Source organism: Galleria mellonella, unplaced genomic scaffold, assembly GCF_026898425.1.
Source record: "Galleria mellonella isolate WM207_F2 unplaced genomic scaffold, CSIRO_AGI_GalMel_v1 utg184, whole genome shotgun sequence".
In the NCBI taxonomy this organism is placed as follows: Eukaryota; Metazoa; Arthropoda; class Insecta; order Lepidoptera; family Pyralidae; genus Galleria; species Galleria mellonella.
Window position 1 is genome coordinate 4,980,194 of NW_026442025.1, and position 26,622 is coordinate 5,006,815.

General features: G+C 33.9%; 2 protein-coding genes across 3 annotated transcripts in view; one reads left to right on the top strand and one right to left on the bottom strand.

The window, feature by feature from the left end:
- The window catches only part of LOC113512112 (carbonic anhydrase-related protein 10), an 85,957-nt gene that overhangs the window by 28,505 nt on the left and 30,830 nt on the right, over nt 1–26,622 (top strand). For both annotated transcript variants that reach the window (XM_031909179.2, XM_026895893.3), the window contains exon 2: nt 26,501–26,599. In XM_031909179.2, the coding sequence (XP_031765039.1) occupies nt 26,548–26,599 (52 nt within the window). In that variant the 5' untranslated portion in view covers nt 26,501–26,547. The remainder of the gene's footprint in view (nt 1–26,500; nt 26,600–26,622) is intronic.
- On the bottom strand, nt 43–20,987 carry LOC116412934 (uncharacterized). Its single transcript, XM_052893808.1, has 6 exons — nt 20,913–20,987; nt 20,454–20,670; nt 3,704–3,932; nt 2,463–2,602; nt 1,230–1,358; nt 43–182 (listed from the first exon to the last, which is right to left on the bottom strand). Exons 1-6 carry the CDS (start codon nt 20,985–20,987, stop codon nt 43–45), a joined length of 930 nt encoding a protein of 309 aa, XP_052749768.1.

Here is a 26,622-nt window from a genome sequence, read left to right on the forward strand (position 1 = left end):
AAAGTGCATAAGAAGAAATATATCCAATTAAAAAAAAGCATGTTACAAGACTACATCGTAGCCGCAAAGTACATTTTGTATGAAGATGCGTATGTATGATCTTGCTTCAGTGAGGAAAGCGTTTCTTACAGCCAAATCAATGTTGGCCATAAAAGATGCAACATTGCCCTGCACAATGGGCGCTGTAAAGATAAAACATTATTAATTTACATTCTAATTTTGTTGTATCAGCCTTTAATTGTCCACTGCTGAACATAATTCCCCCATAAGAGGGGTTTACCAGTAGTTGCCACGTTTAACAGACAGGTTGGCAACCGCTGTTTGGCTTTTGATGATCTATTAAGAGGGATGCTGCTGTCCATCCCTCCAACATAAGCTCCCTTAGTCGCCTCTTACGACTCCCATAGGAAAAGGACCTACACGGCTAATTTTGATTTGACTTCAGTTTTTTTATTGTATTTCAATATTTTGTTATATTTATGTAAATCTAACTAATATAATAAAACTGTTTGTATATATATATATATATATATATATATATATATATATATATATATATATATATATATATATATATATATATATATTAAAAAAAAAAAACTAATATGAGGAGGTCGTAATAATAGCAATAGAAGTTAAAACAGTATTTTTTAGAAATTTCGTCTGTCTGTTTGTCTGTTTATTTGTTCCGGCACCACGCAAAAACTACTACACCAAACTGGATGTGGTTTTACAGTTGTATTCCTGAAAGGCTACCTTAAAATCTGGTGCATGTTTTATCTTGAAGTAATTTATTTCTTCAGTGAAATACTGTATTTCAGAAATCTACTCGTACAAATGAGTAAAAAAAATATGATTGATTAAAACTAATGTTCTAGCACAAATGTGAATTAAACCAGAGGGAGACTTTGTACAAAAGTCGTTTGCTTAAGCACTTTTGTCCCATTCGTGTTTCTACTGTGAAGCAGTTATGTTTGCATAGCTGTATTTCGGTTTGAAGGGTAGGATATGGTAGTGAATTTACAGGGTACAGAAGAATAACACCTGAGTTCTCAGGAATGGCAACGCATGGGGAGTGTCATGGGTGAAGCAGTGTACTCTGTTATGTCCATGATACTGCTCATGTCTATAGGCGACGGTTACCACTTTCAATCAGGTGGGCCGTCAGGTTGTTTGCCATTCTAAGTTGTATAAAAAAAGTTGGTTCTTGAAGTTTCCGGAATACTTACAAGGGTGGTTGTTGATTCCTGATCCAAAACCATATCGTGGGTTACCATCTTCACTATATCCGTATACCACCGTGTAACGGAAATCAATTGTTGATGATAACGGAGTAGTTGTTGTTATGAGTGTGCGGCCTAAAAAAAGCTTAATACGGTAGAATCTGGTATTTTCCAAATATCGATTATGCGAATATTCGATTATCCGGACTTATTCTTTACGGCTCTAATTACTGATTTAGAAATGTTAGATTTAGAAACACATGTTGTGATGATTATTTTCAAACAAAAATTTAAATTACATTGGCATTATCTTTATAGCTCGTATTTTTTTTATATCATATGGTTAGACCATGACATAAGTCAAATTAAACAATAAAAAAAAATTAATTATCGTTTGATTTGACTTTGAAATCGATTATCCGGATTTTCGATTATACGGTTTACGATTATTCCTGATTTTATTTGAATCGGATAATCGAGATTATACTTGTATTATATTATTAAATTACCTAGAAGAACAAAAACAATTATTGCAAAAAAGTAGTAATTGAGGAAGATTGCGTTATCAATACTCAGGGGCATGCATTCAGCAATTATTAATAATGATAGAATCAGAAGATATAATGTTTTTTTTTTTTAAACAAAAGTAATTTTTCTAAGGTGCCCAGTTTATTACCGTCAACATTTTTCAATTTTTGCAACTCTTTTTGCATTCTGTGAAATTTTATATTATATTTGTGACATTATAGAACTAAAATCATCATGCTTCTTACTTGATAAAAAGCATGAAGCATATTGATTTTCAATTTCGATTATTTATTTGCAATAAATTATTGCTTGATAAAAATCTAAATATATTTTTATATAAAAAATGACACATTATGAGTTATGAGGTAAGAGTTTGTTTAACAAACATTTGTTACACCACAACTGGGTCAGTTCTAAACCAATTTCGAAAATGTTTTTCTTTATCTGAAACAATATACTTACAAATAGGTCCCATAGAAATTTTATTAAAATCAGATTAGTAGTTTATTTTTTAGATCAAAATGACTGGTTTTATGACAGTTAAAGTTAGTTCTCTTTATGGGCCATAAACTTTAATTATTTCATATTTAGCTGAGAGAAAATTTCATCCGGTACAAGTCTACATGGGTTTCATCGATTTTGTAGATATACATCAGTAGCTTTTTTAAACAAATATTTATGCCCATATATGTATATGGATATTGTACTTACGATATATAATGCGGGACCAATCGCTAGTTACAATAGGAACTCGTCCGTTTCGATGGTGGTAGACCACAGATCTCTCGGTAGGAACGTCTATTGTGTCAAACCAAACCGCTATCACAAGTTGATTGGTTCGTTTGTTAACGCTGTAAATTAATATAATTGTATGTAAAAATAAAATTATAATTTTTATACTACTACTGTGGCAAACAACCATACGGTCCGTCTAATGGGAAACGAGGTTACCGTAGCATATGGACGCCTGCAACGCTAGAGATGTGACGCGCGATACTGACCTTTAAGAATCTTTAATACGACCTGTTTGAAGAACTCCATGTTGTAATCTCTAAAAAAAATCTCGGCAGGAAAACATTTCACAATCTAAGCGTTTGTTTTTTGTTTTGTTTTTTACTACACAGGGGGCAAACGAGCATGCGGCTCACCTGATGGTAAACGCCCACCGCCGCCCATGATCACCCACAACACCAGCGGCATTGCAGGTGTGCTGCCGGCCTTTTAAAAAGGAATATACTCTTTTCTTCAATGTTATGTTGTCGGATCGGTTCGGAAATACAGCTGCTGGAAGTTGATTCCAAAGAATGGTTGTGTGTGAAAGAAAGTGCCTTGAAAAACGCACAGTGGAAGAGCGCCGCTCGTCCAGATGATTGAGATGAAACTTAAGTTTGTGGCGGATTGTACGGTGGTGAAAATCAATGGTTTGTGGAGGGAAACTCCTCTAAAACCGCAATGTGCGTGACCATTTTGGTTCCAGAGTGTAAGTATGAATTCTCTGCCAATGATGAGACATGCGATGGTAAAAGGTGACTGTAAGTATCATATCGAAAAGTTCTTCAATACATAATCTTTTATATAGACAAAGACTCGTCTTAAACTAAGGTTTAAAGGGTGGGATCATCATCATATCAGCCCTTAACTGCCCACTATTAAACATAAGCCTCCCCCTTGGGGTGTTTTTAGCCAGTATTTGCCACGCTTGGGATGTATGGGAAGGGTAGGATACGACAGTGAAATTACAGGGTACGGAAACATCACTGCTTTGTTCTCAAAAATGGTAGCACATGATGGATACCATGAGCATCATAATGTAGGTATTCTGTGGCAAACATGGTACTGGTCATGTTCATAGGCGACAATTAGCGCTTTTCCTCAGATCAATCATAATTATATTTGCTATTTCAAGTTGCATAAAAAAATATTAAACTGTGTAAAGATTTAGAAATACATACTGAAATTCCTTAATAATTCCATTCAAACCGCTTATCTTGCTATTAATATTAATTACGGTAATATTAAAATCGACGTAGTTAAGTATACTATTATCTCGGAGGTACGGGTCGGGAACTCGTCCAGGCGGTGGATAACAGTGGCGTCGCGAGGCTAAGAACTTCCTCATGCAGTTAAGATCGTCTATATGACACGGCCGGTATATTTCATCCTCTTCGTTATCCACCAAAACTAAAAAAAAAATTTACATAAGAAGTAAAATTTTTTTTTCTACCAAATTTTATCGTTTGTTAAAAACGTTGTAATTACTTGTTGTCCGCGGATTTATCCACGTACATTCTTTTATAAAGTATTCTAAGAGCAGTTGACATGAAACTTTATATGAACATGTACTATTTGGAATAAAACACCTTGAAATAAACTTTAATCCGAGTACAAAAAAAAAATAATAATTAATAAAAAAATATTACAAAACCTTTAACTTAAGAATAATATAAATCATTATACAAAGAGATTAAACGATTGTAAACTCTAAACTGTTTGGTTTAAAGTTTCATTTTTGCTGATGTGTGTATTCATCATCATCATACTGACGTGATAACGGCTGACCGTTAACTGTCCACTGCTGAACATATGCCTTCCCCTTAAGGAGAATTTTTGCCAGTTGCCATATTTAGTGGCCATACTTGGCAGACGGTTTGGTAACTGTAGTTAGGTTTTTGGCGATATTATAAAAGGGACGCTGCTGCCCAGCCCTCGATCATTAAGCCCCTTTAGTCCTTTCTTATGACAACCACAGGAAAGGAAGGGATGAGCCATGTGCACGATGTGTGTACTATGTAGGTATATATACATATACATACTCACTTGCTCTAACGCTAACACAAAAAATAGCCAAAAGAAAACAATACACTTGCCCCTTCATCTTCACAACTTGTGCTAATCGCGAAGTGAGTGAGTATAGATCTATAAGGAATGTTATATACCTCACATGATTGCGTGAGTGAAGTAAGTTTAATGTATTTGTGTTAAATGGTTACTCATGTTCACTGCTGATGATATAATAATGATAAGATCAAGTCATTTATTAAAGCGCCGACTGACTTTAAACTAATAAAAAAATTTTGTCAAAACAATTGTCATTATGACAAAGTATACCTTTTTTCCGGTTTTTACTTAATGGATGATAATGAAATGGTAACCCCGCCTGCGCTAACGGTATACGCTGGCGAGGTACCAGTGATGGATGATAGGTGAGAATGGAAAGGCAAGTCAGTTAGCCCATCGTGATGAATACACTTGGAATTCAGCACAATGGTTTCCAAGGGGGACTACATGGAGGTCGACCTGGCAGAGTATATTGCTAGTAATGGGACTGGTAGTTTGCATTACTAACAATCCCTTTCTCCCCCACTTTTTTCCGGTTACCCTCATTATAATTATAAATTATGTGAAAAACAGTTTGTTTACACATTAACATCTCGATTAATTATTACCTAATTTCATTGTATTGTATTGTAAAATCTTTATTGTACATAATTCACATTGAACATTGATAAATATTCATATACTGATATGATATATATATATATATATATATATATATATATATATATATATATATATATATATATATATATATACGTACTGTTTAAAATAAAAAGAATATATACCTTACATTTTATTTCGATCAATCAATATACTCAGGTCACGCAGATGACGTCGCTGGTAAAAACCTGTTACATATTAATCGACTTTAAAAACATTCAATTCGCTTGTATTTTTTTTTTTGTACATATGTTGTGCGATATCTTCGACCGTTCTGAATATGATATGATATTACTATTTACTAGCTTTCGCACGCGATTTCGTCTGCGTGACGGTAATGTATAGCTATACACAATAAATAATATATACATAAATAAGATAGAATAATTATTATAATATATACATACATAAAAATAAATAAATTTATTACAAATTAATAAATAAATAGACATAGGCTATTATTTACCTCAATCAATCAATATATATTATCTAAATTATATGAACGATGTCGCTGATAAAATTAATAAGATCATATCTTATATATTTTTAGTCATTCTTAATCTACCTTTACTTCAGACCACAGTCACTTTGATCGCAAAACGTCTATTAACAGCAATTATTGGAAATAATGATGAAAATGTTTGTTTATTTCATCCTACCACTTAACCGTCAAAATTTAATGCATCTTGATTATTGCTACATAACCTTATATCATAATTACCAATTTAATAACGTAAAGGAAAACGGAGTCGATCAGTGGATCAAAAAACAACCAATTTCATAAAATCCACGACCTTTGTTGTCAGCTACTTGGCATCAGAGATCTTCAACACTTAGAGCCGACTAAAGGAATTCAGTATAATACTTGTGTCATCATCATCATCATCAGCCGTTAATTGTCCACTGCTGAATATAGACTTCCCCCTATTGAGGGATTTTTCAGTAGGTTCCAAGCTTCGCAGGTAGGTTGGCAACAGCAGTTAGGCTTTGTTAATGTTTTAAGAGGGGCTTAGAACTGACGGAGTTATAAGGCAACAAAGTAAAAAAAAAATATAACCAATTTGAGAATATCCTTCTTTTTGAAGTAGGTTAAAAATTAGAAAGAAGAACAATTTCATTCAAAATCACTTTAACCTTTTTAATACATATATAAGCGTTTTAGTTTCTTTTTTTATTGAGATAAATGAAATAGTGACCCCTAAGGAGATACCAATGAAAGATGATAGGACAAATTCGAGTCATTTAGCCCCTCGTTACAAATTCATTGGGAATCAACCAAAATTGTTTTCAAGGTTGATCACGAGGTAGTTGATCTGATTTAGTATTATGCTAGCAATGGGGCCGCTAGTCCCCGTTAATGAGGATATCTCCTTCCCTTCCCTCATACTTCAGTTTAGGTGGGTTGTTCAGTATTACGTTCGTAAGTTATTATTCTAACCTAAACTTGAAAAGAAGCGGGTGAAGCAAACGTGGCAAAGTTCGACACTGTTTGCAGAGTGAATGGATGAGTCGTTATATTAAACCGAGGGATACCGCACTCAATTTCATGAAAAAACTTTAAACGACCCTCAAACGTGCACCAGTTAAAATTTGGATCTGGTATCTTGTTTAACAATAATCTTATTTATTTTTAATCAAATTCAAAAAGGAGAAGGGTATTGTATGCGATAATTTCACTTATTATTTATTATTTTAAAATTGAAAAAGATTTTTTATTTTCATGTACAAATTTATTTTCTTAAAATTTTATACCTTTCTTATCAAAATTAGTATTTTTGCTTCATACATATTTAGATTTCAGGAAAGTAACTTCTGACAAATTGCATTTTAATTTTATTATATAATAGAACTAAGAATAACTAACACGCTGACGGTCCGCTTGATGGGGAGTGATAAATTTCCAGAGGACTGCAGTGCTATACCCTATATGTTGGTCAATGCCTTTATACAAGGTCATTCTCTGATATTTACAATTTTAATCTAGTTCTTAAGACAAGACTGATTGCCAATAAAATATCTTAATCTGTAAATACAAACATGCAAAATAAATTCATTTAATTTCTTTTCACTTCATTTAATTTCGTTTCATTTCGTTACGTACATAAAGTTATATTTAAAACTTTCGTGTTTCAACCGTGAAGCAGTTGTGTTTGCATGGCTGTGTTTCGGCTTGAAGGGTGGGATATGGCGTGAATTTACTGGGTACAGTACAGAAGAATAACACCTGAGTCCTCAGGAATGGCAACGCATGGGGGTATCTTGGGCGAAACAGTATACTCTGTTATGTCCATGGTACTGCTCATGTCTATAGGCGACGGTTACCACTTTACATCAGGTGGGCTGTCAGCTTGTTTGCCATTCTAAGTTATATATAAAAAGAAAGTAGAAATAATAGAATGAAAAATGTTATGATTGAAACAAACCTCTTTTGTTTCCTTCATATACATCAATTTACTTATACATTTTTAACTTAAAATATATACTGAAATAAAAAATATCATACCGCATCCAACATTTAAAAACTTCACTCCCTATATGAAGATAGAAACAACTTTTTGACGCAGTCACGCCAAAGAGCCTCTTTATGAAGTAATTGTTACCTAAAGTTATTTTTATATTAAATTTCCTCATGCTCAAACTTATCGCATAAACTGAAATTCTATTTTGTTTACACTTCACTAATCTACTAGCTGCATCCCGTGCCTTTTCCTGCATTAATCATAAAAATATACTATATTTTTTATGGGAATTGACCTAAAGATACCTAATGAAATAGGGATACAAGAATAATACTTCCATGACGAAATATTAGCAGTGTGGCGTTCACCATAATCGCAACGATTAACAAATGCTTCTGTCTACCAAATTAAGAATTATAATCGTGAGAATATTTATTTATACCTTTGTACATAGAATAGAATGAGCCACTAAAGAGTGGCACTAAAGAGTGGAAAACCTTTCCCGTGCATATCGTAAGTGGTGACTAAGGGAACTTAATGGTCAAAAGATGAGCAGCAGCGTCTCTCTTAAACATCACTAAAAGTAACCACTGATTTCTGATACTGATACGACAACATAACCTTCAAGAAAAGAGCATATTCCTTTTTAAAAGGCCGGCAGCACACCTGCAATGCCGTAGGTGTTGTGGGTGACCATGGGCGGCGGTAGTCACTTACCATCAGGTGAGCCGCATGCTCGTTTGCCCCCTGTGTTGTAAAAAAAAAACCAACCCGCCTGCCAAGCGTAGCAACTACTAGTAAAATCCTTCTATGTGAGGAGGCCTATATTCAGCGATGAACGGTTAACAGCCAATAAAATGATGATGATGTTGAAGAATTGTTATTTTAATCCTTACATCAAATACGGAAGTAGGTATTACATACATACATACCAGAGGGAGACTTTGTACAAAAGTCGATTGCTTGGGTACCTCAGTCCCATTCGTGTTTCAACCGTAAAGCAGTTGTATTTGCATGGCTGCGTTTCGGTTTGAAGGGTGGGATATGGCGTGAATTTACTGAGTACGGAGGAATAACACCTGAGTCCTCAAGAATGGCAACGCATGGGGGTATCATGGGCGAAACAGTGTACTCTGTTATGTCCATGGTACTGCTTATGTCTATAGGCGACGGTTACCACTTTCCATCAGGTGGGCCGTCAGCTTGTTAGCCATTCTAAGTTGTATAAAAAAAAACTAAATAAACACAATATTATTGTTACGTTTCAAAGGATATCCATTGTTAGTTACCCTCATTTAACTGATTAAATGATGATATAGCAAACAATTTAATTACTATAATGTGTACTGTCCTAATATATATATGATATATACATGAGGAGGGAGGGATTGTGACGGGGACAAGTGGCCCCATTGGTAGCAGTATAGGGTATGTATATCGCCTTGTCAGATAGACTACTATGCGGTCCCTCCTAGAAACCGTCAATTGGTTTCATGTTTACCTGCCATCTCTCACTAGTGTCTCGCCAGCATATACATATAACGTAGGCGTAGTTACTAATCTATTATCTATTAAAAAAAAGAACACACCCATTGGTTGAGAAGAAATTTTTAGTAACGGAAAATACCGGCACATAGTTTCAGTGAAATATGCTACACAGATGGGCCAACAACTACTAATGATTACTAATAATTACTAAATAATGTTTAAGATAAACTTTACATTAAATCACGTGGTTACAACCATGGATTACATTTACTTTGTTACCATTATTTAGTTATTTATTCTTTAATGCACAATAAAACTTTGTACAAGTGGCGACTGTGCTTAGAGAATTTCTTCAATATGATGTCCATGGACACCTTCTACCATCATACAGCTCGCCATCAACGGTGAGTTCACTCTTGCGTATTGCGGTATCGCGAGCATTCAAAGATTATGGTAATCACTTAGCATCAGGTAAGCTTATTTGCCACCTCAGTTGTTTTATAAAGTGATGAACTAATTTTGTAGTAAATCTAAATCAAAATTATTATTATTTTAGTTTATGATGATATATACAAATAATTTAACAAAAATTATCGAATTGAGATATTTTTTTAATGGGTGATAATGGAATGGCAACCCCACCCGCGCTATCGGTATACACCGGCGGGACACCAGTGAAGGATGATAGGTGAGGATGAAGCAGGTCAGTTAGCCCATCGTGACGAATTCAACAAGAATTGTTCACGATGGTTACCAGGGGGAACCACGTGGATGTCGACCTAGCATATTGCTAGCAATGGGGCTGTCAAACTCCATTGCTAACAATCCCTTTTGCCCCGAATTGAGATATTAGGTTATGAGATAGGTCTGACCAAAGTTATTCAATAAGGAAATTATTTTATGATATCTGGTTAAGCCATCTAATTGTTTGCGGTGGAGGTCGCGGGGCGCGGGGCGGGGAGCGGCGACGAGCAGACTCGCGGCTCGCATAGTTGCAATCGCACGCGCACACTGCGTTCCGTAATTTAATTGTCGGGCTAAAGTTTATACCTTATAATCCAGTCAATATTATACAGTCCACTCTGATTATCTACCCTGAACATATCTATGATACTGTGCTGGTGTGAAAGGATTGATGCGTTGGTTTGGCCTTTAGAGAGGATGGATAAAAGAAGAAGATTTCAATAGGAGCCGCCCTAGATGGACATATATCAATCAAACAGACGACGTGTTAAAGAAGAGCCAAATTAACAGTACCCGAATCCGGCGAGCGTGTTATAAATATTGATGAATGTAGAGAAAGCGAAAGAGGTCTGTTTGAATGTAAGCATTTGGCTTTCCATTATTTCTGTCTACCACAATTGGAGACAGGCGTGAAGAATATAAGCGACGGTTACTGTCAGCTTGTTTGCCAATTTAAGCCGCATAATCTTTCTAAAGTTATGCCTATAAATGAAAGAAGAGTGAGATCTGATCTGCTAGTGTATTGTATTAAAATCTAGCTTTATTGTAGCTGTATCTTATTTTGGTAATCCTATAAATAAATAAAGTTACTAGTGCGAACCCGGTTTAATTATTTATAGATACACAAACATATTGCACTATCCATCGTAATAGTGTGTATTATAAAACGTTATAAAGCAATTATTATAAAAAATTGTTACTCATTTCCTTCAGTAAATTTAAACATTAATACTACAAGTCACGCTATCTCATTCACTGGCCTACTATGTGTAATTAGTATTAATCATGCGGGTTAATTAATGGCTTTATACTGATTTTTGAGACAAAAGCTGACTGGTGTGCTGCATCATTGTGGATACATTAATTTTTATTATACAATTTCCCTTTAAAATAACTTTTGTTTGTATACAAAAAGTGTAATTTTGTTATGTTTTCAACGTAAATAGTAATGATCAATGCATCCTGACAGGAAACTCCTTTTGTTTCTTTGAACGTTTAAAAAAAATTAATAACGTTTATAAAAAAGTGTAGCAACGTACCAATTGTCTGCCAGTTTTTTAAAACAATTGAGCAATTTTCAATATTTCTGATTGAAGTATTTATAAAATGCTCCACCTAAGAACTAAAAGGGCAATCAGGCTATAATATTCTTATTAAGCTGTTACTGAAAATTTGGATTTCTATGCCAAAAACGTATTTAAAAACTAAATGCAAAATATGAAGTAGGTGCTAGAATTTTAATTGTAATATGTAGCATATTCTACGATTATCATTGATTATATTATCGACCAGTTAAAAGCATTGAAAAATGTTCAATTGTATTTAAAAATTTACACATAACAGCGATGTTCCTTCACTTTAGTAAGTAAAAATTATGAACGGTTCTAGCACAAAAGAATTATATCTTTCAAAATATCTATCAGTCACGGCACATAATAGTATTTATATAATAATATATAAACATAATATTTTATATTACATAATATACCTATTTCTCAACAATTCAGACGCGATTACAGTACAATCTCGCAGTTAGTGTGCCTAATCTTGCTAAGACGTAACACAGGTGTAATGGCGGCTCCCTTACCTGGACTAATCCTGGATAATTAAAGTATACAATATTAACACCCTACACCACTTTATTATTCAGCAACTGGATTGTCTTGGGCTGGTTCTTTGGAGCTCCGCTGCGATTCAAGGTATTGCTACAGTAAATAATAAATTACGAGATGCGAATTCATTATTGCAGAATCTTGTTCTTTGTAACATTGGATTGAGTTTTGTTGTTACTTAGTTGCATTTTACATGCAACTAATTTCTTTTTACATTGCAATATAATTTATAAATTTGTATATTACTTTCTCTCATATTGCAGAAAGGTACTATACAAATCTGCCTGAGTCGGGAAGTAGGTTCTTGTTAGTCACTATCAAGTTGACCTCCACGTGGTTCTCCCAGGAAAACAACTTAGTCATTTCTTTATGAATTCGTTCGTGAAACTGCACCTTTACAGAACCAGCCATGCTTGGTAAGCAGTACCTGCTACGGTCAGAATTGTGCGTTTTAAAAGAGCTCTGGGATTTTTTTTACAAAAGAAATCACTGTGACAATGAAAATAATATCACAAAATAACAAATTAAAAATATTTCCAAGTATAGTTTAATGTAACTGCACCTTTACAGAACTAGCAATGTTTTATGAGTATTACCTGATACGGTCTTCATTGTGTTTTTGAAAAGCGCTATTAGACTTTTTACAAAAGAAATCACTGTGAAATAAATAATATCACAAATGAACAGATTAAAATTAGCAATCATTTGCAAATGTAGTTTAATGTAATTACACCTTTATAGAATCAGCAATACTTGGTAAGCAGTACCTGCAGTTGTGCTTTTTAAAAGAGCTCTGTGATTTTTTTTACAAAAAAAATCACAGGGACAATGAAAATAATATCACAAATAACAGACTAAAATTAGCAATCATTTCCAAGTGTAGTTTGATGTAACTGGACCTTTACAAAACCAGCGATACTGGGTAAGGCTGTAAGAGAACATCTAGAATTGCACTGAATATACCAGCGCCTCGCAAAAACAATTTGCTAAATAAACAATGAAACAATCAAGGTGGTACGCTCTTACTTGTCTCGCTAAATAATAAATAGATGCACTATATCCCAGTGCGGCGATGTAATCGCATCAGTATCTAGCTTACTAGGTATTAAATAAACTCAACACTGGAATATCGGATGCAATGGTCAGGTGCATTACCAATTGTTTTTTACCTATTTCTTTTTAATTCCATACAAAGTTTTATTTTTTAAACTTTCTGTTAAACAACTTTTTAAAGTAGAAGGTTCTAATTATGCGTTCTTATTTCATTTTAAATATAAGTGGTTAATTCAATTCTGAATCGATTTTTGTAATTAATCCATTGAGGAAAAAAACTCATATGCTGAAAGCACTGTGCTAAAGATTTGTTTCTCACTTTTTGACCCATACCTAATTCTTTGGTGAAAATTGATAGAACACTAAAGATGCTAACCATTTCACCTTGTATATACAGTAAACGCTCTATTTAAGGAACTTATTTGAACCAATTTCAATAAAAAAAAAATCTTATTAGGCAAAGTCGTTTATAGGGAAAAAAAGGAGTATAAAAATACTTACCGTCTGAAAAATATTTTTACTTATTTCTTTTACTAACTAAGCTGAGTAGAATACATAAAATATAAAGAATGTTGCTTATAGAGAGGTTGCTTATATAGGGTGTTCACTGTATACATATTTTTATTATTTATTTCATACACATATGTATATAATAATATTATAAATTAACCATGATACTTAGAACTGTATGCAAGGTAAATTCCCTCAACATATGCACACAATATATTAAGTTGCGACTATAACTGTATAGCTATTTTAATTAATTATTACGTATGTATGTACATGGAACTAATATTACTAATGGTACGTATATTATGGTGACAGTGACTAAATATTACTTAATTAATTTATGCAAGTGTTTGCGGGATTGGTTAATGTGGAGTCTGAATATAATTGTAGGCTGTTATAGAAACGTTATATATTTATTAATTATACAAAACATGTATTTTATATATTATTTTAATGGGTGATAATGTAATGGTAAAAACTGCAATATCGGTATACACCGGCTGGGCACCAGTGATGGGTGATAAGTGAGGATGAAGCAGGTCAGTTAGCCCATCGTGACAAATTCAACAAGAATTGTTCACGATGGTTTCCAGAGTGAACCACGTGGACGTCGACCTAATAGGGCATATTGCTAGCAATGGGGCTGTCAAACTCCATTGCTAACAATCCCCTTTCCCCCCTGTATTTTATATTCCTCAACGTCACTATCATATCAGTGGTGAACTGTCCACTGCAATAGATCTCCCTGTAAGGGGGCTTTGCCAGTAGTTGCTATGCTTGACTAGAGAGTTGGCAACAGTTAGACTTTGATATTTTAAATGTGTCGTTACAGCCCATCCCTCTACCATTATGTTCTCTTAGTCGCCTCTTACGACACTAGCGGAAAAGGGGAGGTAGCCCATTTTATGCCAGGATGACACGACGATGGCACAGTATTATATATGTATGACTATATTATAGACATCACAAGGTACTTGTGATTCTGTGATATGTGATCTCTAAGTAACATATTATCATATTCTAGAATGCAAATGTAATTGTGTTTCAAAAATAACTAGCTATTTGCTCGCTACTTTGTATACGTAAAATAGACTGCTTCTAGATGGGGAATCAGGACAAAACATATACTGGATTTTAAGTTAAACCTTTAACAACATATCTGTGACAACTGTATTCGATTTGATACAGTAATTTCTGCGTGATAGCTGAACAAACATACAGACAGACAAAATAAAAAAAAATATTGTTTTTGCATCCATTGGTCTTATAAAGAGGATCATACATATTAATTTTATTTAAATATCTCTCACACATTGTGTAAAAATGTACAAATTGATTTTATTAGTCATATAAAATATATATATTTTAAGCGTTACATACATGTATGTCATAAATACGCTCATATATTTTTTTTTTACAAAATCACCAACGGTTTCCCTTTAACATTAATTTGCAGGTAGCATCCGGTCGCGGCCGTCTAATTTCCTTAAAACGCTTTTGTACACGCGTTCTGTGTTGGTTACGTTAAACGACAGTGTTAAACGAGCAGTACATTTCATAATTCGTTTTTAGGGTTCCGCTGCAAACGTGCAACCCTCTTTTTGGCGTTAGAAACCGTTTATGGGAACATTTTCAGTTCCTAAACGGACTGTCGAAATTCCGCGGCACGGTTGTTAAGTGTTTGTTAAAGTTGAAAGAATTCATGCTTGTTTTGTTTAAAACTTATTTTATACATATTTAAAAGTATAGTACCTATTGTATTTGTAATTGAATTAACGTTGGAAAAATGTTCTTTAAACTGTGAATATATAGTTTGAGTTACATATACCTAATCTACATCTACACTAATATTATAAAGAGGAAAGATTTGTATTTTTGTGTGTATGTTTGTAATGAATAATCTCAAAAACTACTTTGCCGATTTCAAAAATTCTTTCACCAGCTAAAAAGCTAGAAAGCTACATCCACCCTGAGTAACATAGGCTATATTTATTGCTAGAAAAGATTAGAAATCCTTACTAAAACTTTAGTAACATAACTCAAGGTGTAAAAAAAATGCTATAAAATATCTTTAGTCGTGTGCGCTGTGGAAACTATTGGTAATAGAACAAAAGTATGTTCTATAATAATGAAGAAAATATCAATAACTACCAAAAACTTGCCGATGTCCAATTATTATCGTTGTGTCACAATAACCACTTTTTAAAATATTGTAAAAATGTCCACCCGGGACGGGCCGCTAGTAATATATATAGAGCCCTATGTGTTAGTAAACAAAAATCAATTAAATTCGATGTAGAAATCACCAAATCAACCGTTAATTGTCCACTGCTGAACATAGGCGTCCCACACAAGTTTTTGCTAGTAATTGCCATGTTTGACAAGCAGCTTGAAAACTGCAATTAGACTTTTAGTGATGTTTTAAGATGCTGCTGCCCATCCTTCGACCATTAGGTTCCTTTAGTCGCCTCTTTCGGGAAAGAAAGGTGTGGTCCATTCTATGCCGGGACCACACGGCATTATAGTAATAATAAATATATTTTTATCATGTTTAGAACTACTATTATCTAGTATCATTAAGTAGATGGCTGAAACGATGACGATGACATGATGATTACATTTCTACGTTATTCAATACAATTCAATTCAGTATTCAATGAAACACTCCCTATCTAATATATAATTCATTTAATGTTATAGGTATCATTCAACAATACAAGACTAATATTCAATTATATTTAAAACATAATAAGGTCTCATCAAATAAATAGCTTCGAAAAACACATGCCACAATATTCAGAGGTACAAAATCGATATTGTGGTTATATATTTAAGTACATATAATATATAAATCCCAGTTCAAAGAATACATTTATATCTCAAGTTTAATACCATTAAGTTGGTCGGCTGACGATAAACAGCCGATGACAATGCACGAGCAAACCCACTCAACTAAATTAACTTACTAGTACCTACTTGTTACTGCATTAGGTTGTCACTCACAACGTAGCGTAATTCTTAGTCTGATATATTATAATGAGGTTTACAAACTAATGAATGACTATTTTCTAGAAAGTTAACTAGGAAATAGACTCACATTTAAATTGTAAATAAGATTTTTTTACAATAACAATATGAGTACAAAAAGAATTAAAGATTTTGGAAATGGAAACCAAAGATGTTTTTCAAACCATAGTGGTTTATAATTTTTTCGCAGTAAATAACTATTTTATTCATTACTGCCTCTTACCAATGACTTTGTTCGCGAGACTTGGATATATAGATTAATAAAAAATATATAAAAGTAGCTGTAACATCTATATTATTCTTTATCCCAAATAATACTAATATCAAATTTCATGATGGTTGGTTGTTGCATCTTTAAGGCGCCAAAAAGTAACAAAGAAACAAATTCACTTTTACAATTACAAGTATTTATTTAATAAGAATTTTAATATAGTAAGTGGTTTATTAAATAGAAAACAAACATGCGAATACAGGTTCTCTGTCGATTAAATTCGAAAGCAATTAAATGTTTAATAGAATTCAAAACATGTCGGTGTAATAGGCGGCCAAGTTTATTTGTATTTCGTATAGGGGAATCCGATACTCACCCCCTGTGTGAAACGAACGAATGTATTGGATCGGTTCAGATCTCCGATTCCTTTGTGCAAACGTTTAGTGAAATTTTATTATGAACAGTGAAGTACTATCGTTGAAACTAAGCAAGAATTTACTTCAGCACTGGATTCTTAGAATAAACAAACCGAATCCTATTGTCTTATACAAAGGTTAATTATGTTCTCTTAATCCTAGTACATTTTTGATACAGAAAATTATCATCTAAGTGTTGAATTGAGAGAGTCTAAGTGAAAAATAATTATTTTTTATGATAATATTTATATAATAGTGCGCCACCTACTCTTTGTCTTTTTCTCAATGTCCTCTACCCAAAGGTTGTCTGGAAGAGATTGCTTAGCGATAAGGCCGCCTTTTGTATCACTTCTCATTAATATTTACTGTATTTGTTATTTTTATTTTTTCTTGGTGCAATAAAGTGTAATAATATTTTTTTTATTTTAGGCGATAAAAAATAAATCGAAATTGACAATAAAAAAAATATAAAGCACAATTTTTTTTGTTATTATATACAGAAAGAAAAAAAAACATGGGTTGAAAAATAACAGGAAATTAAGAGTCTCCCATTCTGTTAATGAATGATAAATGGAAGGGTCACCCCACCTGCGTTATTGGTAAACACCGGCGGGGTATCAGTGAAGGATAATATGTGAGGATAGGGGGAAAGGGATTGTTAGTAATGGGATCTAATTGACCCGTTGCTAGCAATACATCCTATCAGGTCGACCTCCACGCGGTTCCCCCTGGAAACCATCGTGGTTCATTCTAATGGAATTCGTCACGATGGGCTAACTGACCTGCCTTTTCATCCTCACCTGTCATCCATCACTGGAGCCCCGCTAGCGTATCCCGCTAGCGCAGGCTGGGTTACCATTTCATTATCACCCATTAAAAAAAATATGTGAAGATAGAAATAGGTCAGTTGGTGCATCGTGATGAATTCAACATTAACCACGATGGCTTTCAGGAGCAAACGCATGGAAGTCAACCTAATGAAGTATATTGCTAGCAATAGGGATATTAGACACCATTACTAATAATCTCTTTCCCCAATCTTCCATGCTAACTTGCTAGAAACATCTAGATGCGTCGTTTTAACAGGAAATACTAGAAAGCTTTAATAGGAGATGTTAAAAATCTTTTATTTTATTAATTTGACGCATAGGAGGAGGGGGGCAACCTTAAAATGGAAGACTCCAAGAAAACTGGACAGATTTGCTTTTTCGAAGTCACTTTATTGATACATATGGCTTTATATGGCTTCTGCCTTATCAAAAAGTTCTTTTGTCCAACCTTAAACATGGTTCTAGTTATAGCCCTGATTTGACTCGTTTCTCTAAAAAAAAGCATTTGAAAAATACTCTTGGTTTTACACTTTTAATTTTATAGAATGCCAACATTTAATGACAATTAAAATTTAAAAGACAATGTAACATGTGATATTAGATTACTCCTAGTCTTTGAATAAATGAGTGTGGTAGTTGTAGTTATTAGTTGCTCTAATTACTATAAAGTGCGCAAACAAGCGGTCGTGGTCACCGTTCTAGCACACTATTGGACCGAGTCAAAAGTCTCCAAAACCAGCCGCTCCCGTCCATAAATAAAAGCAGTACTCCATTTCTGATCGTACTTAGGCTTTATATAATAATAATATATAATGTCTTTCTTGAGGTAAAGCACTACTTCACTCCATTAAGGACACCAGCCTTTTTGGATGCTTCATATTATCCTCGAGGTGACTGTGAAAGTCGACAGTTTTGAAGACATCAAAATCAAGAATTCCAAATTCCCAATATTCCAAAAGGTAGTACCGGAAATGTTTTAGAATTATGAAGCAAAAATATGAGGTTTTTCAAAATTAAGATTTCTTTTTCACATGACACCCTTAGTGTTACAGGCGTCCATAGGTTACAGTAACCGTTTACCATCAGACCGGCTGTATGTTTGTTTGCCACCTTCGTGGTATAAAAAATGGGTTGTTTCTAGTGGTGAACGCGTAAGCTTGTGTCTTGGAAGGCCTCTGTCCCATTCGTGTTTTTTACCGTGAAGCAGTTGTGTTTGCATGGCTGTATTTCGGTTTGAAGGGTGGGATATGGCGTGAATTTACAGGGTACAGAGGAATAACATCTGAATCCTCAGGAATGGCAAGGCATAGGGGTTTCATAGGCGAAACAGTATACTCCGTTATGTCCATGGTACTGCTCATGTCTATTGGCGACGGTTGCCACTTTCCATCAGGTGGGCCGTCAGCTTATTTGCCATTCTAAGTTGTATAAAAGACTCTAACAAAAATACCCTTAGGTTAAGTTAGGGTTCAGAACTTTATTCGTCAATGGGCGTAACTTCATATTTTGAAAGGTATATAAACATAATGCATCATACGACAGTTGATGATACTTAGTTAATGGGGAAATAGGTGTGGTGATATAGGTAAATAGATATTTTGCTACTATCTCATTCACGGCCATTCGCACTTTGCAATAATTAAAGTAAATAAAGCACACAAGTAGCCCAGGTCATCGCTGCGCCGTGGGACCCATTTATTGTAATTAGAATACCCACCTGATTTATACACGGTGTCTGCCCGCTCATACATAGTCATACATAGATAGATGCACAAACACTTTAATTTATATGAAAACTAAGAGTGTTATAAAGATTTTTACCAAAAGGAGACTTTGTACAAAAGTAATTTGCTGGGTTAACTCTGTCCCATTTGTGCTTCAACCGTGGAGGGTACATTTACAGGGTACAAAGGCATAACACAGTCCTCTGGCAACGCACGGAGGATGTCATGGGCGAAACAGTATACTTTGTTATATCCATGGTATTGCTCATATCTACCGACAGTTACCGCTTTCCATCAGGTAGACCGTCAGCTTGTTTGCCATTCTAAGTTGCATAAAAAAAGATCTTGGTGGTGTTCCGAATCACATGATGATGTGATGGTTGCAGTTTCGATCCCTGCACAAAGGATATACTAAATATATATTTAAACTAAATTAAGTTAGTTAAACTAGTAAGACAAAAAGGTCCCTGTGATACTGAATTCTTTAAGCTGATTATACTCGTAAATAAATACGTAAAAACTATTAAAGAGGTTTTTTTTTGATGGGTGAATATGGTATGGTTACCGCGCCTGCGCTAACGGAATACGCTGGCGGAGCACCGGTGAAGGGTGATAGATGAGAATGAAAACAGGTCAGTTAGCCCATCATGGTGAATTCATCAGGAATTAACCATAATAGTTTCCAGGGGGAACCGCGAGTAGATTGACCTGGTTGGGTATATTGCTAGCAATGGGATTCTCAGTCTCCATTACTAACAATCCCTTTCCCCCCTATTAAAGGGGTTGTATTACTCAAAAATAATTGCTCTTAACATGTGTAACTTGCTATATAGTCGCATGTGTATGTAGTCGAATTTTGTAAAGTAATAAATAATAATAGATATAAGTAAAAAAAAATACAATAACTAACTCTCATTCATAGCTTTAGAATAAGGTTTATGAAGATTCGCCAATTCAACGTTGACTGTAGCAACTTCTCGGTTAAGTTCGGTGAACTTTTGGCGCCACTGCGTCGCGACTTCCCGACTAGTGGTTGCCCAACCCCTCAGGAAATATCTACATTTAATATGAGTGTCAGGAGATGCAATTTTTAACTCAAATCGAAGTAACGACGTAAAATTTGTCCACTGTTTTTCAAATCAAGTGTCTTAAACAAAAAATTTTATACGGATGAAATATTCCACGTCTGCGCAAGCTATTAAATACGCGGAACGCACAAGCTAATTAGAAGCTTGCAAAAACTTTTCATCGTGATCAAATCGAGCCGCGTGCTTGCTAACCACTGTACTAACATTGTAAACGGAAAAAGCAAAACCTAGTTAGGCCTACTCAGTTGCTTTGTTGGAACGTTAAACACAGATACACCCACATCCTGAGCCGCGTAGCTTTGTTGCGAAACCGCCACTTGCTTCCTGTCTGGCGAGGCCTTAACGACCACACCCATCAAGTAAAAGACGGACTTAAAGCTTATGCAATAAAGTAAAAAATCCTTCATTTCCCCAAAACATTCAGTTTAGATTTATGATTTTAGCAAATGTATTTTTTTGCAATAAGTAATTGTTGTTGCGAATGAAGTTTTGTCATAATGAGCCATTCTTTGCTATTTATTACGCCTTATATTATAAAACATCTGAAATGTAATTTTGATGATGAATATATGTCTGTTTGTCATTAGTTCATAATCCAATTTATAAGCGTCTTCAAAAATGGAAACATTCTCAATTCATTTAAATAAATAGTTATCTTTACAAACAACAGGATTTTATCACGGGTTAGTTCCTATTGTTTTTTTTTTTGTTCACTACTAAATATACCATTTTTTTGGGAAAGCACATAAATGCTCCTAGAGAAGCGAAACCTATTAGCAGATATATTATACCGCAATCATATTCCATTATTTTCAGTTTAATGTAAGTCTACGAAAAATCTGAATGTTTCATTCATGTATTTAATTTATTTAATACTCTCTGTATCCGCAACTTTATTCGCGTGAATCCGTCCTTATGCAAAGTTACGATATAACCTATCTGCGTGCCAAATTTCATTCAAATCCGTTTAGTAAATTTTGTGTGAAAGAGTAATCCATACATCGTTTCAAATTTTATTCGTCTCAACATTCACACACACAGACACAGTTTTTACCTAATGCGGCTATTATCTTACACTATCCTATTTTTGTAATTGTAAGAAATAGTTTTTTTTATTCCAATAAAAATTATTATTATTATTTGTCGATATGTTTTGACTGATTAATTTTTCTGCTTTTTTATTTATTAAAATGTACTTGTTTATTAGTGTGTGTATAACATACAATACCTTCGTAAATTCTATAACAATTATGGATTCAGATTTGATTCATTATACAATCTTGATTAAACTTATCTTTTTTGTTATGGACCACTTTTTGAAATATTTTTGTAAGTAATATATGTGTAGTATGGGAGTAAAATTAAATAAATCGTAAAACTGCCATAACATAGAATTGACTGTATACATATGGCGCCAGACTGGCGGGTGCCTGATTGTCTGCAGCATCCCCAGACTATCTGCCTTCCCTGTTCCTCCCCTCACTAAGTAGACGATAGCTATATAAGAGGAAAATTGTGTTATTCTACGCAGCAAATTCTACGAATTATATTAACTCACGAATGCCAAAATGTGGGGTAGTATTAATCGATCTTTGTTTTAGACTTTTATGGACACACTTTGTCTTTATCGCCGATCGTTTAAAAATAGGAAAGGTGTATCAGTGTACGAAGGTATATTTTTTTATGGTTGACAATGAAATGGTAACCCCGTTCGCGCTGACTATAGGTATATATACACTGGCAGGGCACCGATGAGAGGTGATAGGTAAGGATAAAGTCAGATCAGTTGGCCCATCGAGACGAATTTAACAATAATTAGTCGAGAGGATTACTAAGGTCAACTGCGTGAAGGTCGACCTGATATATTGCTAGCAATGGGAATTAACGTTCTCATTACTAACAATACTTCGCCCCCACGTGGGTATCTTAGCAGGTCACGATTTTGTACACATTACCAAGATATTATGTTAATTGACTGTGATAAAATGTATCTCTATGATCTATATGATCTTCTTCATCCAAGATGTATGTTAAAATTCATGATGATTTATTAGGTCGTTCATGTATTAAGGGGCAGTTATAATAATAAATAAAATATTTTTTAACCGAATGTATTGTCCTCCGTAGCGCAGCGGTCAACACGCCTGCCTGCGACGTGGAGGCCCCGGGTTCGATTCCCGGCCAGGTCATGATGGAAAACGATCTTTTCCTGATTGGCCTGGGTCTTGGATGTTTATCTATATATGTATCTATTATAAATATAATACCGTTGAGTTAGTATCCCATAAGACAAGTCTCGAACTTACTTTGAGGCTAGCTCAATCTGTGTGATTTGTTCGTATATATTTATATTTATTTATTAATGATGTAGATTGAAAGAGGTGTTGAAGATGGTCTAAGAATGTTTTTTTTTCGCTCAGTTCTAAACTGATTCTGAAAAATTTCTATTTATCATCAATATGAAAAGTCAGAGGCATAAACAAGCTGGAGTGGCAATGGGCTGGTCACATAGCTCGAAGAATCGACAATCGAAGAGAAAGAAAGGTTCTTGAGTGGCGACCCCGTACAGGCAAACGCAATGACGGACAACCCCCCACTAGATGGAGTGACAACCTCAAATGCATTGCAGAAAGTCAAATACATTGCAGTTCCTTATGGCAGTCTATGGGGGTAGCCTATGTGGACAGATAATGGCTGAGACGATGATGATGATGGTTAATATGACACTAGTAGCATATCATAAGATATATATATATATAGCCCATTTCTCGTTATAAAAATATCAATTTTTATAACGATAAATGGGCATTTTTTTCATACTCAGAATGTACAAAATTCAGAATCTCGGAATATTCTCTTATCAATAATACCTATCTATTAACTGATAAATTAATTAACCTTCAACCAAACTTCAACGTGAAAGTAAACAATACAACATTTAGCTGCTCAATCGAGAAGCCAAAACTTGGACCAATGTTTCAGATTGCTCGTAACCTTAATCTATTTGAGATTAATTCAAGCTAAACCTCATTGTGGCGGGTCTTCTAGTCGACTATGCCACAAAATTGTCTTGATTATAAACGTATCACTTCATTTATCTCCATCACGTTTGCTATTCATGCGTGTTTACACCACATAACCCCCAATTACAAGCTTTCCAACCCCAAAACAATCATGTTGAAAACTCGAACATTTTATAAATGAATTCAAATGATAGCCTACCTCGTTAAAGGGAACCGCTATCGGCTTTACAACGGAAATGGGAGGGGCTAACGACTGAAGATTGCGCACCGAACGCCTTTAAGGGCTCTGCTTTCATTCCTGATCTTAATCATCGGCAACTGTGTTGTTTATGATTATTTATATGGATATAAGAGATATTTTTGGTATACAATGAGGGTTTTATGAAGCATTCTTCCGACAGCAAGTGGTTCAGTCCATCAATGCTTGCAAAATCAAAGGCAACTCTGGAACATTACTAATTATTGTAATATGAAATTTTCAAACTACAGTATCCATTTCCTTATTACACTCTTCAAACTAGAATACAGCAAGAGAGCTATTCACTGTTGGTATAATTAGATACAGATTTCAAAGGTCCCATGATTAAAAATCAATAAAGTATGTATATACTTGCACTATAGATGAAGAAAAAGCGATTGACATTGGCAATTCAACCACAAAAACGTGATAATAAAATAGTTACATTAATTAGTGTGCGTGATTTGTAAAATATATTAATGTGACAAGCCTGAATTTATATGAAATTGAAGTTTCAAAAATAGTAGAAATTTACGTAATTATTATAATTTTTAATTAGTTCGTGACCATTCATACTTCCAGCAAATCCGCTTCGAGCTTATATTGTGTACGTGATGTCCTACTTATCTATCTCACTCTAACTTATATGTTAATTCATTTTTTTCTTATACACTTCCAATCTGCTCGAATATACTTTATAATCTAAGAATTACACACACAAGTACCTATCTATCCGATAAAGATCGTACTCATTGTCTCCAATGATAATTAAGGATCGGGGCGTAGTGTAATTTGGCCGGCATTACTTTTATCTCGGTCGACTCGGTGTAGAGATAAACCGGTAATTTCCTTTGGTGGTTGTCTTTTTTAAATACCCTCCTTAGCTGAGATAACAGTGGTTTATTTAGTTACGGGATCTTACCTAGCGTTCCGATAGAAATCGTGCGAACTACATCTATCTCGGTGTAAGTCTGTGCACTTTAATAGATTAAATACTTTCTTATTTTTATTATTTTTAAGAGATTTTCATGCAATGAAATAAAACGTAGGAGAAGTTGAAAAAAACTCGATTATTCTTTGATTTCTCCGACTTCAAATAGATGAAGGTTCTTAATTCGGTTACATCTTTTTTATGTTTATTACTTCATAACTCCGTCACTTGTAAAACTGATTTGGATGATTCTTTTTTTATCTGAAAGGTATATGTATAAATTAGTTCCACGGAATTTTTATTTAAATTCGTTTAGTAGTTTAGTATTTAAATTAAAATTACTTTTATTACAATTGAAGTTAGTTTTGTGGATTACAATTTAATTATTTACATACTTTTGTAAATTCACTTTTAATATTGATATTAGATTATTATAAAAATTTTAAACGGGCGGACTTATCTCTAAAAGAGATCTCTTCTAGACAACTTTGAGAACCTGAAAGGAGAAGCATCTGTAAGGTTTGCATGTAAAACATAATATACAATTATAACTATATAATTAGTAAATGAACATGACATCTGTAACTAAATATTAATTATTCATATATATTATTCATATTATTTATGTTACAATCATAGTGTCAAAATATTTTTTTTATATTTCTAACTAGCGACTCGCACCAGCTTTATACGTGTTTTTGATAATAACAACCTATCTTATTCGCTGATAATAAAGCCTTCTAGAGCTGAAAGAATTTTTAAATTCGATAGAGTATCTAATTTTTTAATTTATCCATTACAAACAAACAGACAAAAAAATAACATTTTTACTCTCTATAATATATTAGTTTAATAGTGTGTAATATTGTAAATAAATAAATGGTATTAAAAATTCTTCAATACATTTAAAGCTACCGACTGAGACTAAATCAAAATATTTGTGAGTACGTAGTACTTATATATACTTATATATTGATTTGAGTAAAACTAACGATGATATTATCTAGTTAGCACTAGAACTAAAATATTTACTCATGTGCTCCTAGTATGTACTATCGTAAAAGTGTAGTCCACCCGGCTGAAAGCTTCAAGCGGTTTAGTGGCGCTGTAATTAACCGATGCCGGCCTTAGCATAAGACAAATATGCAGTGCTAATCGTCGTTGAGCATGCGATTTGGTTTTATATTGTTAGTGACTTATGCAAGTCTGGTATCTCCATAAGTATTTTATATACATTTTACCTATTTACTTACCATTAGAGAAAACTAGCTAATAAGTAAATTTTGTTTATTGTTTATGTGGTTTTTTTTATACCTTCATGACATAGTTGTAATTTTGTATGAAGTCTCGAATTCGATTCTTGGTCGGGCTCATTTCAAAATTTCAAATTGTGGTCCACAAAAAAGTGGGCTTTAATGGTGTAAAAATTTAAGAACTAAATTACTAAATATAACCCTTTCATATAAAGAATGAATTTTTCAAATCGGTTTATAACTGGCGGAGTTATTAAGGTAATAAACGAAAAAAAAAATGGCATCGAATTGAAAACCTTTTTTCGAAATTCGACAAATACCTCTAATAACTGTTCTAAAATCGTCAGAATATATATATATATTGTAATAATAATTTTTATATATTTAATATCCTATGTCTCACGATCAATTCCGCTTGTTCCAGTGGCGGCGTACCAGATGCGGTCTCCGGCGTGACTTCGTCTCCTCACTATGCACCAATGTTCGATCTTCATACTAACACTCCTATGCGTCTCAGTCAAAGGTACACATACATTAATTTGTATG